An 18837-nucleotide genomic window follows, 5' to 3' on the forward strand; every position below is an offset into this window, starting at 1 on the left:
TGTCTGCACCTTGCTTATTTGCCAGAGTTCCTAGAAACTACTATGTATATATAATTTTAATGACATCACAAGAGTAACATTTTTACATTTATTTAATTTAATTATTGTCGCTGCAACAGACTTGTGTTTCCTATTACTTAATAATATATGGCGCTGTAAAGAATCTTCCAATAAGGTATCAAATTAAATTAAACTAAAATATGAATGGAACTGAAGGTAAACAAACAGAAACCTTTGTTTACAGAAATCTGGCCTTAAATAATCACAGTTAATATTATATGAAATTGGGGCATCGGATAATTCAGAAGACAATGTTCAAGAAAGCGATCACATGTCACTGAGTGAGGAGTCAGCTGAAGGCAGTGATAATGAGCCAGTTTTAAACCAATCTGTTCTTGAAAACGAGGAGGATAATGGCCAGGACATTCGTGGCAATGAGGTAATAAATAATGTTATTACTAATGACATGCTCAGCTACAAATTCCAACAGTATTTGCCTTATATATTACTGCCACAATCTTAACTGCAAAAGAATGTATTGAAATATCAGATTATCCTACTCAAAAATACAATACCAGGAATTCCAGATATAGAATAACTGGGCATCATAATCTTGAGTTCTATAAAAAAAGCCCAACCTACGTGGGACTAAAATTTCTTCAAAGATTACCTTGCCACATTAGATCGGAACAAACCTTGCCAAAATTTAAGAAAAAAATTAACAAGTTACCTGACAGCAAAGGCACTTTACTCAATAGAGGAATTTTATGAATCAGATGGCCCATTAGTTAGTTCATTAATTTGAAGCTTATTTTTAATAATTTAAAGTTCTCTTTAATTTATAATATGAACTTGCAGAAATATAATGTTTATAGATTAACCATTATATATTATGTATGGCTATTTTAAATTGGAAAATATACCCAGAATTCTAATTTGTTAATGTAAAGATTAGTCAATTATATTGTATATACAATGCTGACACTATTCATGTATAAAATGTATACAACTATGAATAAAGAGATTCTTATCTTATCTTATCTGACCTGTATGTCGCTGACGATGGAACTGTGTGGAGAATGACACCGGATCAAAATTGGAGGGTCAGAAGAAGACCGTGTGATCTTCTACGACATCTACCTGGCGTTCGTGCAGATGCGTGTAATGCTGAAAGCACTTTGGACGCACTGAAGCTATTTTTTACCGATGAAATATTACAGGAGATGGTGAGATGTACAAACATTTATATTTCTAGCCAACGCCCTAATTTTACCAGACCCCGAGACGCAAGTGACATAACTGTTGTTGACTTGAAGGCCTGTTTAGGGCTGCTTTTCCTTGCAGGCTCCATGAAGCTATCTCATACAAGACTTGAGGACCTATGGCGTACTGATGTTACAGGCATAGAATATTTTAGGCTGACAATGAGTATTAACCGATTCAAGTTCATTTTAAAATGCTTGCGGTTTGATGATTATAGGACCAGAGGTACGAGGAAAGCTACAGACAAGCTTGCAGCTGTGAGATTTCTTATTGACAAATTTAACAACTGCATGAAACATTACAGTTTATCTGAAACAGTAACCATCGATGAAATGTTGGATGCTTTCCGTGGGCGTTGCAGTTTTAAACAGTATATTCCAAGCAAGCCCGCCAAATACGGTCTTAAAATATTTGCTCTGTGTGATGCTAAGATGTACTACACAAACAATGTTGAGGTTTACTGTGGGCGGCAGCAACCAGGACCCTACTTATGCGGAAACTCGTCACATGAAATCGTAAAAACGTCTTGTGCGCCCAATCTCTAACAGTGGCCGCAATATAACCTGTGACAATTGGTTTGTGTCAATACATTTAGCTCAAGACTTATTGGAAAATGACAAGCTTACTCTTGTAGGTACAATTAAAAAAAACCGAAGGGGAATCCTAAACTTCATGAAAGAAGTAAAAAATCGCCAAGTAGATTCAAGTGTTTTCGCTTTTAGAGAAAATACCAAAATACCACACTTGTCTCTTACAAACCAAAGAAAAACAAGGTGGTCTTAGCCCTGACAACACTTCATTACGAACGAGATGAAGTGGAAACTGATGAAAATAATGAAGTGCACAAACCAGCAATTATTACATTTTATAATGCAACAAGATCAGGTGTAGACAAAGTCGACGAGATGAAGTGCTCGTATTCAGTTGCAAGAATAACCAGGAGGTGGACATTAGTGGTATTTTTTTCATTTTTGAACATTGAAGGCATCAATGCCTATGTAATACAAAGGCCAACAGTGGAAATACCAACCTGCTGAGAAAAGATTTTCTTGAAACACTGGCCAAAGACCTACTTGATGACTACATCAGAGCAAGAGTTGCGAAGACAAACATCCCAACGTCAATAAGATTACATCTGGGGGAAATATTGTGACTGCCAGCAACTCAACCAAATCATGTACTGGATCATAGGGAGAAAACTCATGGAAGGTGTAGCTTTTGTGACAGAAAAAAGAACAGACCAACCCGATTCACATGTTAGGGATGCTACAAATATTTGTGTACGGAACATATTGAAAGCTATGTGTGCAGGGACTGTGTGCCAAAGTTCAAATGATAGAACAAGGTTCAGATTCTAACTGAACAACATTTCTTAAAACTTTTCTCAAGGCATTTAGGTTTTTGATAGATTTAACATTTAGTTAATTATAAATTATCTGGTTGTAAAAATACTGTATTTGTAAAGTCTTGAATAGGAAGTATGAACAGTTATTGTTTAGTCATGAATAAGTACTAGAAATACAAGACAAAGACTGACATGCTGGTAAGACGTTATTCATTCTACACCAAGTTTTCTAAGTGAAACATAACTTTTACAATATTTTAAATTAAAATTATCTTATTTTATTTTCTCTATTATGCTAATAATGTTTATCATTATCATTTATATAAATTCAACATGTGATTGTTTTCAATTATAATGTTAGTTGTAGATGAATAAACTAACTTTCATAAAAACTGATCGTATTTTTATTACAAAACACGCATGCATACACCCACCCAAAATTGAAAAAGCATGTGTAAACACACAGTTAGAGTTTAAATACTAAAAAGGTTTACAAAATCTTCATAGAATTAGGATTTGTTAAGAAAGTGAAAAATATATCAATAGTGGAGTCACACTCCGTGCGCGTATGATTGTGTAAGAGCCCTTTAATGAATGCGTTTTTGTACGGACGTTAAAAAAACCCACGTTTTTAAATACATTGGAACATATGAGCGACTTTATCCACTGTCGTCCGTTTTTACAGCTCTTGCGTTCGACTTCCGTTTCTAAAACATTTCGCAGTGTTTTAGAAACGGACGTCATACTCAGTGACAGACGTTTGCTCAAAGTAGGGGAGACCGGGGGAATCGCGCCACACTGTGCAATGCCGCCACCCCTTGTATCTCACCAGTGGTTGTGTGTGGAGGGGGGCTGTGAGTGTTGAACTCTAGCGGGAAACACTGCAATCAGTAGTACAGACGCTTATGGCCGTGCGGTGTGTTGGTGTAACGTAATAATAACAAATACGGTTTTTAGTGAGAGTCATCTAATATTGAGTCTTTTGAAACTAAGAGGTAAGTGACTGTTATCCTTAAGTTAGATAAATCAGTTATATCTAGTTGAAAAGAGAAACTATTTGGCCATGTTTTCACGTTGTTAGTTGGGAAGTTAGACTATCTACCTTCCCTTAAACAAGCAATCTACGCCATTTTGTCTTACTGGGGTTATGCCGCCATCCTTGTGTGGGTGGCGGCATAACCCCGTAAAATCAAAATTTCTTATATTGGCCCTACAACTTGTTTGTTTTCTTTCTAGATGCCATGTATCCGGAAAAGAATAACTGAAAAGGCTAAATGGACCGAAGAAACGTTAAAACAAGCTGTCCGGCTGGTTTCAGAGGGAAAATCAGTAAAAAGTGTAGCTGTACAGTTTGCCATTCCAAGGTCAACGTTACGGGACAGACTAAAATCAGAAAAAACGTGCGAGCCTTGTATGGGAAGAAAACCTGTGTTTAACAAAGAGCAGAAAAATGAGTTAACAGCCAGAGTAATCGATTTAGCTAACATGTTCTACGTGATAACCATAACAGACTTGCGACGGTTGGCGTTTTCTGTGGCAGAAGAGCTAAAAATTAGCCACAACTTTAATAAGGAAACCCAGATGGCTGGTGAGGATTGGGTTGCAGGATTTCGGAAAAGAAATCCTCAGATCAGTTTGCGGAAACCATCTGCTACAAGTCTTAGCCGAGTAATAGGGTTCAACAAACCGGAAGTAGACTTATTTTTTAAGAACCTCGAAAATCTAATAGACAAACACAAATTTCCAGCCAGTCGAGTCTTCAACATGGACGAAACTGGGATTTCATCCGTTCAGAAGCCTGGCCACATTCTAGCACCAAAGGGCCAGAAACAAGTTGGTGGAGTAACTAGTTGGGAAAGAGGACGAAACGTCACCGTAGTCTGTGCCTTCAGTGCATCTGGCCAGTATGTACCCCCGATGTTTATTTTTCCACGGAAAAGAATGACGCCTCTTCTTGAACGCGGTGGACCACCCGGTGCGATTTATGGTTGCTCTCACAACGGCTGGTCTAATGAGGATCTGTTTTTGGACTGGTTGCAACATTTTAAATCCGTTTGCAAGCCAACTGAAGACGAACCGGTTCTCTTGGTTCTGGACAACCATGGGAGCCATATTTCCTTGGACAGCTACACATTCTGCCGCAAGAATCACATTCACATTCTGTCGATACCTCCTCACACATCACACAAATCCAGCCACTAGATGTGTCCTTTTATGCTCCGCTGAAAAGCGCTTTCAATAAGGAGTGTGACAAGTTTATGAGGACTAATGTTTATCAGAAAATCACACCCTACGACATTGCTCACATTTTCAACCAAGCTTATATGAATGTGGCGACCATAGAAAAAAGCCATATCAGGCTTTGAAAGCACAGGTATTCATCCAGTAAATCGAGACAAGTTTAAAGAAGAAGATTTCGTGTCTGAACAGCGTTTAAGAGCACCTGTCATTGAGGACCCAGATGGCGAGGAAAATCTTGAAGAAGAATCTCAAACCAAGCTTAACAACAATCTATCTCAGACTCCTGTGAACAACGAATCTAATATAGACCAAAACCAAGTCTCTGAAGAGCCAACAGTTGCTGTCAATAAGCAGGATGGTTACATAGGGCTGCCAGGACCATCGGAAATGTCAAAGAAAATCACTTTAGAATCAACCTCTAACTGCAGTGGAAATATTACAGCAGTTATAAATAAGTTTTCACCACTCCCGGCTTTTGCAGCTGACCAGATAAAGGGAAATTCTAGGCGGAAAGGCCAGTCATCAATCTTGACATCAACTCCAATGAAAGCAACTCTAGAAGAAGCTTTAGAAAAAAGGAAACAGAAAGATTTGAAAAAATTTAATTCTGCCAAAAGGGCAGCAGCAAAACTATTGACAAGCAAGTTAGACATAGGTCTTTCGCCTAAAAAGAGACCACGTATTAAGAAAGAAGGGACAAGAAAACCTGGAAGGAAAACTAACGCAAAACGTGGCACCTGTAGACGTCAAATAGACTTTGACTCTTCTTCAGAGGAAGATGTTCAGTTAAACAAAATTTGTGACGATAATGAAGACGACAATACTTTTGATTTGTTTGGCGATGACGTTGAATACTGTTTAGTGTGTGGAGAGTATGGTCCTACTTCTGAAATGTGGTACCGGTGTGTAATATGTGGGAAATGGGCATACTCAGAGTGCAGTGGTTACGATTCCCCAGAAAACTACTCATGTGATTTTTGCTCAGATTAGAACGATAGAGAATAATTAGGCGTAATAGCTATTTAATAGGCCTAAACATGTTTTTTAATGAATAGTATGACATAGACTAACTAATAGTGATTTACTACATGTGTTAATTTGTTAAGAATAGTAAAACTAATGCAGAGACTAAGTAATAGCCATTTAGCCTACTACACGTGTGATTTTTTTTAAACTTCTTAATTAATTTCTTCATTCAATTAAATATAATTTACTACTGTACGTTGTGCTTTATTACATCCTATTCTATTGCTCATAGATGATTTGATGTGCTTTGGTGGTGTGGTGGCATAACCCCAGTGGTGTGGCGGAATAACCCCAGGTATCGGGGTAATTCCGCCACTGTGCAAGCTTTTGGAAAAAAAACCATTTTATTTAGTTTCTATTAAAGATTTCCAATTTAAAAAATCACTAAAAGATAGATTATTTACTGTAGTATGCTATGGTTATTACAATTTACATTAATCCTAACAAAATTTTGCATGAAAATTCAATTTCCCTTAAGGTGGCGCGATTCCCCCGGTCTACCCTACACGGTAGTATATGGCCGCATTTATGCAGACGCACGTCAAACGTGCGTTCCCCACTCCAAGCCGCAGTGCAGCCAACCGCCTGCACTCGTGTTGTCTGCACTGTGTTGTCTGCACTGTGGTAGTTCTGCCAGGCTGTCACTTTGTCTTGTCTGACCACGTTGTCTTATGTTGCGCGTAGTTTAGTGTATAATGGAGGGAATTAATACAGAGTTATTTATTGATGAAGTTAAGAAGAGAGAAGCGATTTGGAATTCTTCTTCGGAGAGTAGGCATCCCCCTACTTGGGCGCTAACATGGGCTCTTATGGGAGGGAGAAATTCCCTTATGGGTGGGAGAAATTCCCTCCTCACACTCTTATCCTATCAAAATGTTCCAAATCCTATCGAAATTATCGTGTTTTTTCGGTAAAATCGGTGATTTGGGGTGTCAAAATCGGTGATTTTGTGGGTCCTCACTCTTGTGCTCACTACGTGAGGGAGAAAGAAACGAGGGACGGAGGGAATTCCAATATGGCGGCGCCCATGTATCACGTGATCCAAAAAATCCAATATGGCGGCGCCCATGTATCACGTGATCCAAAAAATCCAATATGGCGGCGCCCATGTATCACGTGATCCAAAAAATCCAATATGGCGGCGCCCATGTAACCTTTTTTCCGGCGCCTCTTTTTCTGTCAACAAAACCTCACTTTTTCTTGGCGGGAACCAAGAAAAAACCAGTACGACAACTACACACTCCATTTTTGGAACCGGTGGCGGGAATTTCAAATAAAACGACTTAATAAAGATAAGCTATTTATTAAACTAACTAAATATAGTAGTGGTCACCGCCTGTAGCCTCCGGGTCCCTTGCGGTTACCTGTAAAAAAAATCAGACAACTTGGTTTCAGTTTAGTTTGAAACATTACATTTATTTTAAAATAATATTGTTAGCAAACACTTTTACAAATTACTAACATACTGCCAGTTAATCATAGCAATTAAAGTACTTGAAATATTTCTGTGCGCAAACCGCCTTCTTAAAAAGTTAAGATCTATCCAAAATAGTTAAATTATAACTGAACTGTATTTTAAATTTAAATCTTACTGTCTTGCTAAACAACTGAACCTTCAGCACTACAAAAGTATGAAGCGAACCTGTTCCTGTACACATATATGCTGCCTTGGCCCCTCGACGCATTTGGCAACTTGGTATTTCCTGTAGGTCTGATAATCCATTAATAGTCAGTGTATCTTTGAATCGCACACCGTCCCTATTTCTGACATAGTTGTGCAAAACACAACAGGAGTTGGTAGTCCTGACAATAAACAGTCAACTGTACAATAATTTGTTCCGTACAAATATATCATTTTGTGACAGTTATAATACGTGAACACCAATTTAAAGTTCGCGGCACTATAATATCAGTGTTCATCATTTCCGGGAAAGCATCCTCAGTGCTACACTTAAGTGAGTTTTCCGCCTAAATAAACTCTTAGTCGGTCAAGTTTCTATAAATAGACATTGATAACGCTGCCTGAGGGATCCCGTTCGCCGTGGTTGAAGTTGGCGCATGCGCACTAGCCATACAGGTGTGCCACCGGCAAGGACAAGAGTGTCCCGCATCTCCCCGCTCCCCGCTGCCGCCGCGCCGCGCCGCTGCACGGCTGAATGCTGCAATGAATTATTTGTAGCGCCTTCCGTTCTGCTTATGCAATTAACGCCACTGCGTGTATTGCGTTTGTAGCGGCGGAGAGAATTGAAGGAACACTTACAACGTAAAGTGTAATGTTATTTATTAAATCATTTTATGAGGCCAGTTATTTATTATCATGACGCTATCAATCGAGCAAACAAACAAAGGCAAACCCTGCTTATTGATTGGAAAGTTTAAGTACAGAGAGGCTTATGTTGCAAAGAATGGTGACGTCACTTGGCGGTGCCTTGCTAAACGGTGTGGTGCGTCAGTTAAGACCGATGGTGATAGGACTCGAGTCATCGGCCGTGACGACGTCCACACTAGCGGCCATCCCGCCACGATGCGAACTGTCTCGCTTTCTTCAACGCCATCTCGCATCTCCTCGCCATCTGCTTCGCCAACGGCGTCTGGGGACCTTCCACTGTCCCCACTGGTTTCGCAACTAATGTCCAGGAAAGATACTCGTAATGCTTCTACGGAAACTGACGCATTGTTCCTTAACACCAAGGACGAACTTGTAAGTAAGGTTCAGAAGTTGACTGGAGTGCAGTCATCATTGGTCGACAAGATCCAATCGTTGACACTTGAGCTTGAGTCGACCAGGCAACAACTTACAGAAGCCCTGGGTCATTCAACTGATGGGGCGTCCAGTGGCGTGACATCTCTATCTGCAGCTGACGTGTCATCGGTTTCCTGTCAAACAGAGGAGTCCACCACACCTCACGTGCCATTAACCCCAAGTGAGAACTTAGCGGGGGTGGAGACTGTAATGGTTGCATGTCAAACTGATGAAGATTTTCCTCTTGTTATTAGTCAACAGGAACTTGGTGACTCTGATACATCCATCGAAGCATGCCCTTCAGCTCCATTACCTCGAGATGACACTCCTGCGGTTGAAGTTGTGGCTGAGACGTCTAGTGACCGCTTTGTGGACATTCCTAGCTTAAGTAGTAATTTATTGGAAATGAGGCGTAATAAACGTAAGCTAACTGACGATGAGGTATGGGAGGGACTTAGGGTAATTGACAATGAGGGAGTGCTTGTTTTAATACCTTCAGTATGTCTTACGATTAGATTTGCAGGTAGCACCAACCCCATTGTTGAGGCACTGGGGGACCTGCATAATACGAAGGTGGTACTTGCTCCAATTAGTAATTGTGCTTTAAGTGCTAATTTTAACTCTGAAGGTACCCATTGGAGCTTGGTAATTATTGATGTTGTCAGGCAGGAGTTCCAACATATGGATTCCCTGCCAGGTCTTAATCATGAGCTTGCACTTGAGTTCTGTAAGAAAGTAAATAGTGTTTTGATGTTTCCTAGGTTTGTGTTCAAAAACCGTAAATGTAAGAAACAGTTGGATGATTTCAGCTGTGGATACGAAGTTGTTAAAAATGCCAGGTCTCAGGCACAATATTATTGTTATAAAAGTAAGGTTACCACAAATTCACACATTTCCAACAGAAACACATCACTTAATTTGCATACTAAAGCACGAAGCAAGAACAGAAATTATGTCGAAAATCAAAAGGTCAAAACCAAAGTACCAACACAGAAAACTCACAACTTGTCCAAAATGTCTTATAGTAATTGTACAGATACTCCTAAAATTAAAAATTCAAGACGCAAAGTAGTGGTAGTTGGCGACAGTCATGTAAGAGACCTGGCATGGTTGTTACAACCATTGTTACCTCAGCATAATGTCATGGTTCAATGTTACCCTGGAGCTCCATTGGAGTATGTTTTGGAGTCTCTTGTCTTGATGCGTGAGGATTTGGGAGCGCAGGACACTGTGATTGTAATGGGTGGAACCAATAACACTAGCTCTGACCACTGCTCACGTGTAAATGAAAAACTTGTTTATAAAATTAACAACTTCAAGTGTAAAATTGTTTTGACTGAGATACCGTTGCTGTTTGGTGCCACTAAAACTAAGTTAAGTCAAATCAAAGCTTGTAATGGCACGATTTTTTCTCTTGCAACTCAATCCAGAGTACCGTTTTTGATTTTCAACCATCTTCTAGAGAAAAATCATTACGTAAGGAGCGGTCAGCACCTGAATTTATCTGGTAAGAGATTGTTGTGTACGCATTTGTATGTTCTGTTGTCTCATTATACAAAGTTCTCTCGAGCTGACGAGCATCACTCACCAGCCTCTTTTTTATAGAATCAGACACCTTTTCTAATAATTGTAGTAAGAAGTCTATAACCTTGTTGCATCAAAATGTACAATCTGTTGCCTCAAAAATTGGGCCCATTGAAGCCATTCTTCACAGTAAAGATGTAGATATAGCTTGTTTAACAGAGCATTGGCTAACCCCCGACAAGCGGAGTAGTTTGAATATACAGGGGTACTGGGTTGCTGATATTTACTGTAGACCTAACCTCGCTAGAGGTGGTGTTTGTACACTTGTCAGTAACAGATTCCCTCATCTCGTCTCAGACCGCCAGGTTATCTCTCACCTCAACTACGAGAAGCACTTTGAGTCCTCTGTTGTTGTTGCCCATGTTCTGAATTTGACATTACTGTCACTTTACAGATCTCCAGATGGCGACTGTGACGTTTTCATTGAGAGACTGGAGGAGGCTTTCAGAATACTTATGAGAAGCAACAGGAATATTATCATATGCGGAGATTTTAATATTCATTTTTGGGAAGTAACTGACAAGAAATTTGTTCAACTATTAGATGTTCTCAATAGTTTTTCACTGAAAATTCTTATTCGAGGAGTGACACGTCCTTGCTCTTCTGGTGGCTCGTGCATTGATAACGTCTTGACTAACATTGAGGTCGATCAGGTCTCAGCCGAAATACTCCCTACAGCCTTATCGGACCACGAAGCCCAGTTGTTCTCCGTCTCAGACACCTCTGGTTCGACTGGTAGCGGGCCGAAGATGGTAAAAGCGAGAAGGTTCTCCTCAATAAACGTTGATAGATTTTCTAGTCTTTTGCAACAGGTTAACTGGAACAAACATGTATTCAATGATGGTAGGGAGGATATTGAGGTTCAATTTTCTTCTTTTATGGATGTTCTTGTACATATCTTTAATTTAGCATTTCCTCTTGTCACTCGCAAGGCCGAACGTAGAGTACGTCCTAAATGGCTCACTGTTGGGGTCGTCAGAGCGAGGGAGGCGTTGAAGGATCTATATTTCCTCCAGCGCGATTATCCATCGGCTTTCCATCGCAAGTTGTATAATAAAAGAAAATCCGAGTATCGAAAGCTTATCCAATCGGAGAAGAGCATTGTGGCTAGGTCTCATATTGAGAATAGTGACAATACAGGAAAGGCGGTTTGGCAGATTGTGGCTGAATATTCAGGGAAGTGCAAAGGTAACAAACGCATAAATGGTTTGATTGATGATGGCTTTTTGGTCTCAGAACCTAGTTTGATAGCTGCAAGGTTTAATTCTCATTTCGTTAACGCTTGTAATCAGTTGGACCTTCAGAGCAAAATAACATCAACTGATTCGGGGTTGCCCAGCTCTCCATGTTCATCGAGCATTTTTTTTGCTCCTGCCTCGTACAGTGAAGTGTGAGTGTGACTAAGGGTCTCCTCTTCTGATGTATTTGATATGTCTCCATCCATTGTCAGGAGGGTTGCAGATTCACTCTCGTGTCCCTTAACTGTCCTGTTTAATAATTCTATTAACCAAGGACTCTTTCCTTCTGCGTTAAAATCCGCCAAGGTCATTCCTGTCTTTAAGAAGGGAGATAGAACCTCAGTTAACCAATATCGCCCCATCTCAATTCTTCCCACGTTGAGCAAAGTATTTGAACGATTAATTCACAATAGAATGATTAATTTTCTTAACGAAAATTCCTTACTATCTCCTTCACAATTCGGGTTTCTTAAAGATAAATCAACCACTCACGCGATAAATGATTTCCTTAATACCGCCTTCTCTTCTGTTGACTCTGGCAGTGAGACTGCGGGCATTTTTTGTGATCTTTCCCGTGCCTTTGACACCGTCAATCACCAACGTCTCCTGGACAAGATGGAAATGTACGGTGTTAGAGGCATCCCTCTAGAGTGGTTTCGTTCCTATCTTTCTGGTCGCTCTCAGTTTGTTGAGATCACCAACAAAGGGGGTAGGGGTAGGTCTGCTCTCTTACCGGTCAAGGTTGGTGTGCCGCAAGGCTCAATTCTTGGCCCTCTTTTATTTAATATATACGTGAATGACCTTAACTCATCTGTGAGGGGCCACTTGGTGCAATATGCGGACGACACCAGTGTACTTATTCAGGCTGACACAGCTCAATCTCTTTCCACCGAGCTTGCTTTTTCACTCAAGAGTCTTAGTTCTTGGTTTTCTGCTAACTATTTATTTCTCAATCCTGAAAAAACCTCAATAGTCCACTTTAGACCCCACAAGAATGAGAGTGCGTTAGTTACTCTCCTTGACAATATACCTATCGAGCATTCTTCAACGGTCTGCTTCCTGGGACTCCACATTGATTCCAGATTTGATTGGTCAAATCACATCAGTCATGTCTGTCAAAGACTTGGTGCCAGCATTTACTCTTTAACCCTTTGCCGTCGGATGGGTGTTTCAATGACTGTCCTCTCAAGTTGTATGGGCCACTTTGCTGCCCACAGCTGTTTCCATGGCAGCTCGATTGATGAACTAACCTCATTGTCCTTTGTAGTCGGCACGGCCACTATTGTGGCAATGGCCGCTTTGCTCTCTGCTCGGTTATTAAACTCCCATTGTGGTTTGAAATGTTGCAATACCCGTTTCTCGGATATTATTTATGGCTTCGACACAATGTTTGCTTGAGTGTGGGTTATTGTTGAAGTTATTACACAAGTCGTTTGATATGACTCCAACAATCCTCTTGGGTAGAGTGCAGCTCCTGCATGGTCTAGGTAAGGGCCTGTGAATCTTTGCCAGGTCGGAACGTATTTTTGGCCTATACAGACCAAAGTCTGTTTGTACATATAATGAATCGATGGGTGGTGTCGACCTGACAGACTATTATATTTCAAGTTACCCATTCATCCCTAAGTCACTAAAATGTTGAGGAAAGTTTTTTTTTGGTTATTTGAAACAGCCATTGTAAATGCTTACATTCTGTTTACAAAGGAGCTGCAGGTAGGTATAATTTGTACACTTAATGGTCTCAATCAGTTTAGTAAAACCAGTGTTATTTAAAATAGACTTACTGTAAAAATTATTAATGAAAACTGTCAAACAAGAAATAAAGGCCAGATATTTTATTGATGCTTCATAGCTTATATATTGTATAAAAAAAATTAAAATTAAATATAATAGAAATATATTAAAACACTTCTAAATGTTTTTATTGGGTGATTAATATGCTAATGTGATTTTTTTAGGCAAAGAAGAGATCTAAAACCGACCCACGTAAGAAGATACTGCCAAAGAAACAGTAGAAAGATATTCAGCCAAGTTTACCTTGGGCAATGCAAGTGTTTGCTCCTGAAACATTTACGCTTGTCCAGCCTGCGTACTTGCCCATATATTCTACAGATTGGGATGCAGAGAAGTATGTACAGCAATACTATGATGATAAAATACCGTCCATCATTGTTGAGAAAAGTAACCAAAACTACCTTTTAAAAACAGATAAAGAATTGAAATTAAAACTTTCAGAGCTTAAAGTATGGTTAGGGATTAATTTTGTGATGTCAGCTCTCTCCAGTTGCCTAAGATTAGAATGTATTGGGAAAAGATTTGGAGAGTGCCTCTAGTTGCTGATGACATGACCAGAGACAGATTTTTTTTTAATTCGATGCTCATTAAAAGTGGTTTTTGACAATAATATTTCTGAGGAACAAAAAAAGGTGACAGGCTTTGGAAGGTGAGACCTTTCCTTGATAGAATCCTTGAAGTATGTATGAAACAAAAAAGGGAACGAGAGAAGTTTGTGTTGATGAAATGATGGTACATTTTACAGGTTTTTGCCTTTTAGAGCAATATGTACCAAACAAGCCAAACCCTGTTGGTCTAAAAGTATATGTTTGAGCAAATCCTAATAGAATTGTATGTGACTTTACAGTATATGCAGGCAGGGCCATCTATCTGACCATCTGTCTGACATGACCATCTATCATTTATTCTAGGGGGGGCAAGCTTGACTTTTGGCGCCCCCCCCCCGATACCAAACTATTTACCATAAGTTTTACTACTATATGCTTTGTATATGGGGTTGAAATAAAATAAAACTTAGGTTGAATAAGAAAGTGTTATTTTAATGAAATAGAAATGTCTATTTTACAATTTTACATGAATCCAAAACAATACAATTGTTTTAGAAAAAAAAACAATACTAACAATTATAGAATCTTTATCTTCCGAGCCTTCTTTGCTGCAAATGTGTTAATTATCTGATCAAAATAAATCAAAGAAGCCCTTTCATGTTTAATTGATACAATGCTTAAATTAGTTAGTCTTTGCTGTTTCATAGAATTTCTTAAATAGGTTTTTATAAGCTTCAATTTGCTGAAACTTCTCTCTCCAGATGCTACAGAGACTGGAAGCGTTAGAAAGATTTTAAGAGCTACATATATGTTTGGATAACCCTCTTTCAACTTGCTCTTATGCAATATTTTGAGCAAAGATGCTGCTGTTGCGTCTTCCAATCCATCTTCCATATTTAAGGCATGAAATTAAAACTCTCTATTTCATTCACAAGCTCTTCTTCATTTAAGTCACTGGCATATGTTGTAGCTAATTCTTTTGCTTTACTTTTCAAAGTTTTAACATCCATTTTTTTTATTTGATCCCCACACAAAAAATTAAACTTATCAGCAACGATTTTTAACGCATCATATCTGTTAGTTAGCTCACTAATAATTCTATCACATATTTGAAAAAGTGATCTTTTGAAAAGCTCTTCTTCTTCTTCAGTAAAATTTGGCCCATCATCTTCATGTGTGTCTCCTGTCATTTTCTTTTTCTTTCTCTTTCTTGTTTCCTTGTACTCTGCTGTTATGCCCATATTATTAGCTAAAACTTTTGCCTCATCAATTGCCTCTGAAACAGTTAAATCCCTACTTGAAGATAATACATTTAGAAGACCTTGTATGTTTCTTGCAGCATTGTCTACTGTTGTGTCCTCTCTTTGTAGAAACTTGCTAACTCTATCAATTTTCTTGAGGACTGAATACCAAAAGCATGTCATAATAACATATTCAAACCTTTTCATGTTTTTAAGTAGCGATTTAGCTTCAGCTCTTGTTTCAGGAGATGAGAACTCATGGGTAGTTAAGTCTTCAAGAGAAGAGAGCACTTTGTCCATATGTTTATAAATAACCTCCACAGAATCAATCCTTGCTGACCATCTTGTTTTACTTTCTGATTTTAACGAAAGGGGAACATGTTGTTTTAAAACTTCCCACCTTGATGTAGAGCCATGAAAGAAGTTGTAGAGGCTGTTTATAATACCAAAATACGATTGTGCTTCAACACAGGCCTCTGCTGAATGAACCCCAACTAAATTTAAGGAATGGGCTGAGCATGGGACAAAGTAGGCCAGTTTGTTCTCTTGCACAATCCTTGACTGGACACCCTTGTATTTCCCAGCCATGTTTGCTCCGTTGTCATACGACTGGCCCCTGCAAAACATCAAGTCTAGACCATCTTCTTTGAGCTTTTTAGCAATGCTTTCAAAAAGCCCCTCGCCTGTTTTTTCACTCACAGTAAAAAAAATCTAAAAAGCTTTCACATACCTCTGGCTCTTCGTCAGTATATTTAATGTAACGAATGACTTCAGTCATTTGTTCATTTTTACTTACATCAGGGGTACAGTCGAAAATCAATGAAAAATATTTAGCTTTTTTTATGTCCTGAATTATGTCTTCTCTAATTGCATTTTCAATGAGATCAAGAAACTCATCTTGTACTGTGTGATAGCTGAGCTGCCCTTTCTTATGGCGACCAATATGCTCACGCAAGGTCTCATTATAGTGGGAAATTAAATCTATAGTGTTGAGAAATTTTCCACTATTTGGATCTGCAAAGTTACAAGTTTCGTTTGTCCCTCTGAATGCACTACCCTGTTTTGCCAAAAATAAGACAGCATCTAGTATACAGCGTAGTACTTCTCTCCAGTGGGATTCCTCCTTTTTTATCTGATCCTGCAACTCCTTGTCGATCCCTCCTTTACCAAGTGACGTTTCTAATGCTTTCCATGAAACAAAGGTTTTCTTATGGTACTGGGAGTTTTCATGTTCTGGCAATTTGTCACTGAGTTTTTTCCAATTTGTGAATCCCTCCTTTCTTGCTAAAAACGAAATTGTTGATTCATGTTCTGTGTTCAAATGACGAAAAAGCCTGCATGGAACACAGTACAAAGCATTCATTGTCTCGCTGTAAGCCAAATAAGATCTTTTGACCTTTGAACCATTTTTCAAAATTTTGTAAAACCAATCTTTTGTAAGGTTTCGGCCCTCCCTACCGCTTTTACTCAAATCAGGATTATAATCATCGTTTTCACATCTCCTTTGTATGATGTAACATCTTTGTTTGTCACTAAGCTGAGTTGGCCAAGTTCCAGGGTCGTTAAAATTAAAATTGTACTCACATTCACTCTCCTGTTCTTCATGGTTAGGCCCTTTTGAGTCTGAAACTGAAACGGCTTCTTGAAATGACGTAGAAGAGGCCCAAAAATCAGTAGCATGCGAAGTATGTGGTTTTTCACAAATAAAGTCACTGTTGTCTTCTTCCTCTGCACAAACGTCCATGAGATCTTCTCCTCCAGCGTTTTCTTCTCCCACCGCATCCTCTTGAACAGACGGTTTATTTCTCGTTGCTTCAGGTTCGGCTTCGTCTGTAAGCAACAGACATAAATGCACACATGACCAAACATTTTAATTTTTTAAGTAGGTTACATGTACAACATAAACAAATTATTACATTGTGTAACGTTTTATAAATCATGTAGGCCTAACTAAAAACGTTAAAAAAAATATAATGTTGTTAAATAGTGCCAATAATGCTAAAAAACATGCTATCTTAATTGGGATACTATTACAGTACTAGCCTACAGCCTATTCGATATATTAATTGTTTTAGTAGTAAGGGCCAAGGGGATATTATTACAATCAATGTATTGTTAACATTTTAATACGTATGTTACCGTATTAAAACTATCGTTAATAATAGCATAGAAAGTAAGTGAAAGAAGCATTTTATGTATATGTTTTTTAATGTATTTAGTTCTGAATATTTAAATGTGTTTATGCTACGCAAGGTGTGGTGGGCGTCGGCCGACGAATGTGAACGGGAGAGGATTTTCATTCAGGCAACGAATCTATAAAATATCTATAAACTAAAACTATATTTACAATTAATGATCTATAACCACTATTTTTAACATTAAAACTGAAGTTTGTTATTATTATGCCGCTATAGCCTATAACTGTTTTGTACTCAAAATGAATCTTAACAAATTAAAATACAACAAAAAATTAGTTACCTTGGTCCTTGATATTTTGCAACCATGATGACATTAAAGTTGGCGATTTCGCGGCCTCTTGTTGTCTTGCTTTAGCTTTCTTTCTGTGGAAACACCCTGATGGTTTTTTCGACATGTTGATCTATGTTAGTCACAGGTAGAATATTCATACAACTGCGACATGAAATCTAACCTAAAACTCATCAAAAGTTCACGCTCACGTCAAGCGGGAACACTCACGAGTCACTAGTCAGGGGCGGGAGCGGGAGACTTGCGCTTTCTAGTCCTAGTAAGCCGTAGACAATGTTGCCAACCCACAGCCTTAGTTATGAAAATACCCTGCCGCTTTAAAGATATTTCTTACTAGGCCTATGTTCTTTTGGTTTGCGCAAATATAGTTTACTGAAGTAAGAAATTGTATGTACGTAGACTATATTGTGCTATTGACACTTGACAGTAGAAATGGTAAATGTTTTTTTTTTATGGTGGCCTCATCCCATCATTTGGCGCCCGGGTCACATGCCCCCCTGCCCCTCCCTGGATCCGGCCCTGTATGCAGGGCCTAAGACATATACCACTGATGAATCATTGAACAAATTTTGGCAGTGTGAAAATGCAGTGCTACACCAGACTAGGTCACTCGTTCTAGGACATGTGGTGTACATTGATAGATTTTTTACTACAGTCAAGTGGCTGATGAACTTTACAAATGTAGCATTAGGTGCTCAGGAACAATACGAAAAGACAGGATTCCCCCAACCACAGATCTCCCTGATGATAAATCTTTTAAGAAGAACAATTCTAGAGGTGAAAGCGTAGTGACTGTGAGACAAGACGGAATCATGGCTATAACTAAATGGTTGGATAACAATACTGTAACAATGCTGTCCACTGAAGAGGCCAAAGATCCAATTTTTGAAGTACGGAGATGGTCTAAAAGCCAAAAGCAGTTTATAAATATTGATCAGCCCAAGGTTATACATTCATACAATCGGAATATGGGAGGAGTCGATCTAGCTAACCGTATGATGGCATACTGCCCCTCTGGAGCAAGGACCAAAAAGTGGACAGTTCAAAGTATTTTACATTTTGTTTATTTATCTAATGCTTGGCTTCAAATGCGTTAAACGAAACAGATGCTCAATACTCCTACTAGGTTAATTCTACAGTACCGAACTTTTAAACTTGAATTCGGACAGACACTGATTGAAAATAACGATGGTACTTGTACTAAGGCTGGAGTTCAAATCGACAACCATGGAGAGCATGGAGAAAACCATCCCTTAACTTTCAGTCATTTAATTGATCGTAGAACCGTTGAAGATCCATCTCTTCGACGTCGAACTCAAGGAGCTGA

General features: G+C 38.9%; 1 protein-coding gene across 1 annotated transcript; it reads left to right on the plus strand.

Moving 5' to 3' along the window:
• The first annotated feature begins 331 nt into the window (after positions 1 to 331).
• LOC124370854 (MFS-type transporter clz9-like) lies at positions 332 to 4810 on the plus strand. Its single transcript, XM_046829157.1, has 2 exons — positions 332 to 439; positions 3845 to 4810. Exons 1-2 carry the CDS (start codon positions 332 to 334, stop codon positions 4808 to 4810), a joined length of 1074 nt encoding a protein of 357 aa, XP_046685113.1.
• Positions 4811 to 18837: the final 14027 nt, after the last annotated feature.

The sequence above is a fragment of the Homalodisca vitripennis genome, unplaced genomic scaffold (genome assembly GCF_021130785.1).
Source record: "Homalodisca vitripennis isolate AUS2020 unplaced genomic scaffold, UT_GWSS_2.1 ScUCBcl_579;HRSCAF=2902, whole genome shotgun sequence".
NCBI classification, from domain to species: domain Eukaryota; kingdom Metazoa; phylum Arthropoda; class Insecta; order Hemiptera; family Cicadellidae; genus Homalodisca; species Homalodisca vitripennis.

Excerpts from the sequence above, each read along its gene's own strand:
- LOC124370854 (XM_046829157.1), top strand. The coding sequence starts at position 332 with ATGTCACTGAGTGAGGAGTCAGCTGAAGGCAGTGATAATGAGCCAGTT. Across the intron at positions 440-3,844 it reads AGGACATTCGTGGCAATGAG|ATGCCATGTATCCGGAAAAG; the intron begins GTAATAAATAAT and ends TTTTCTTTCTAG.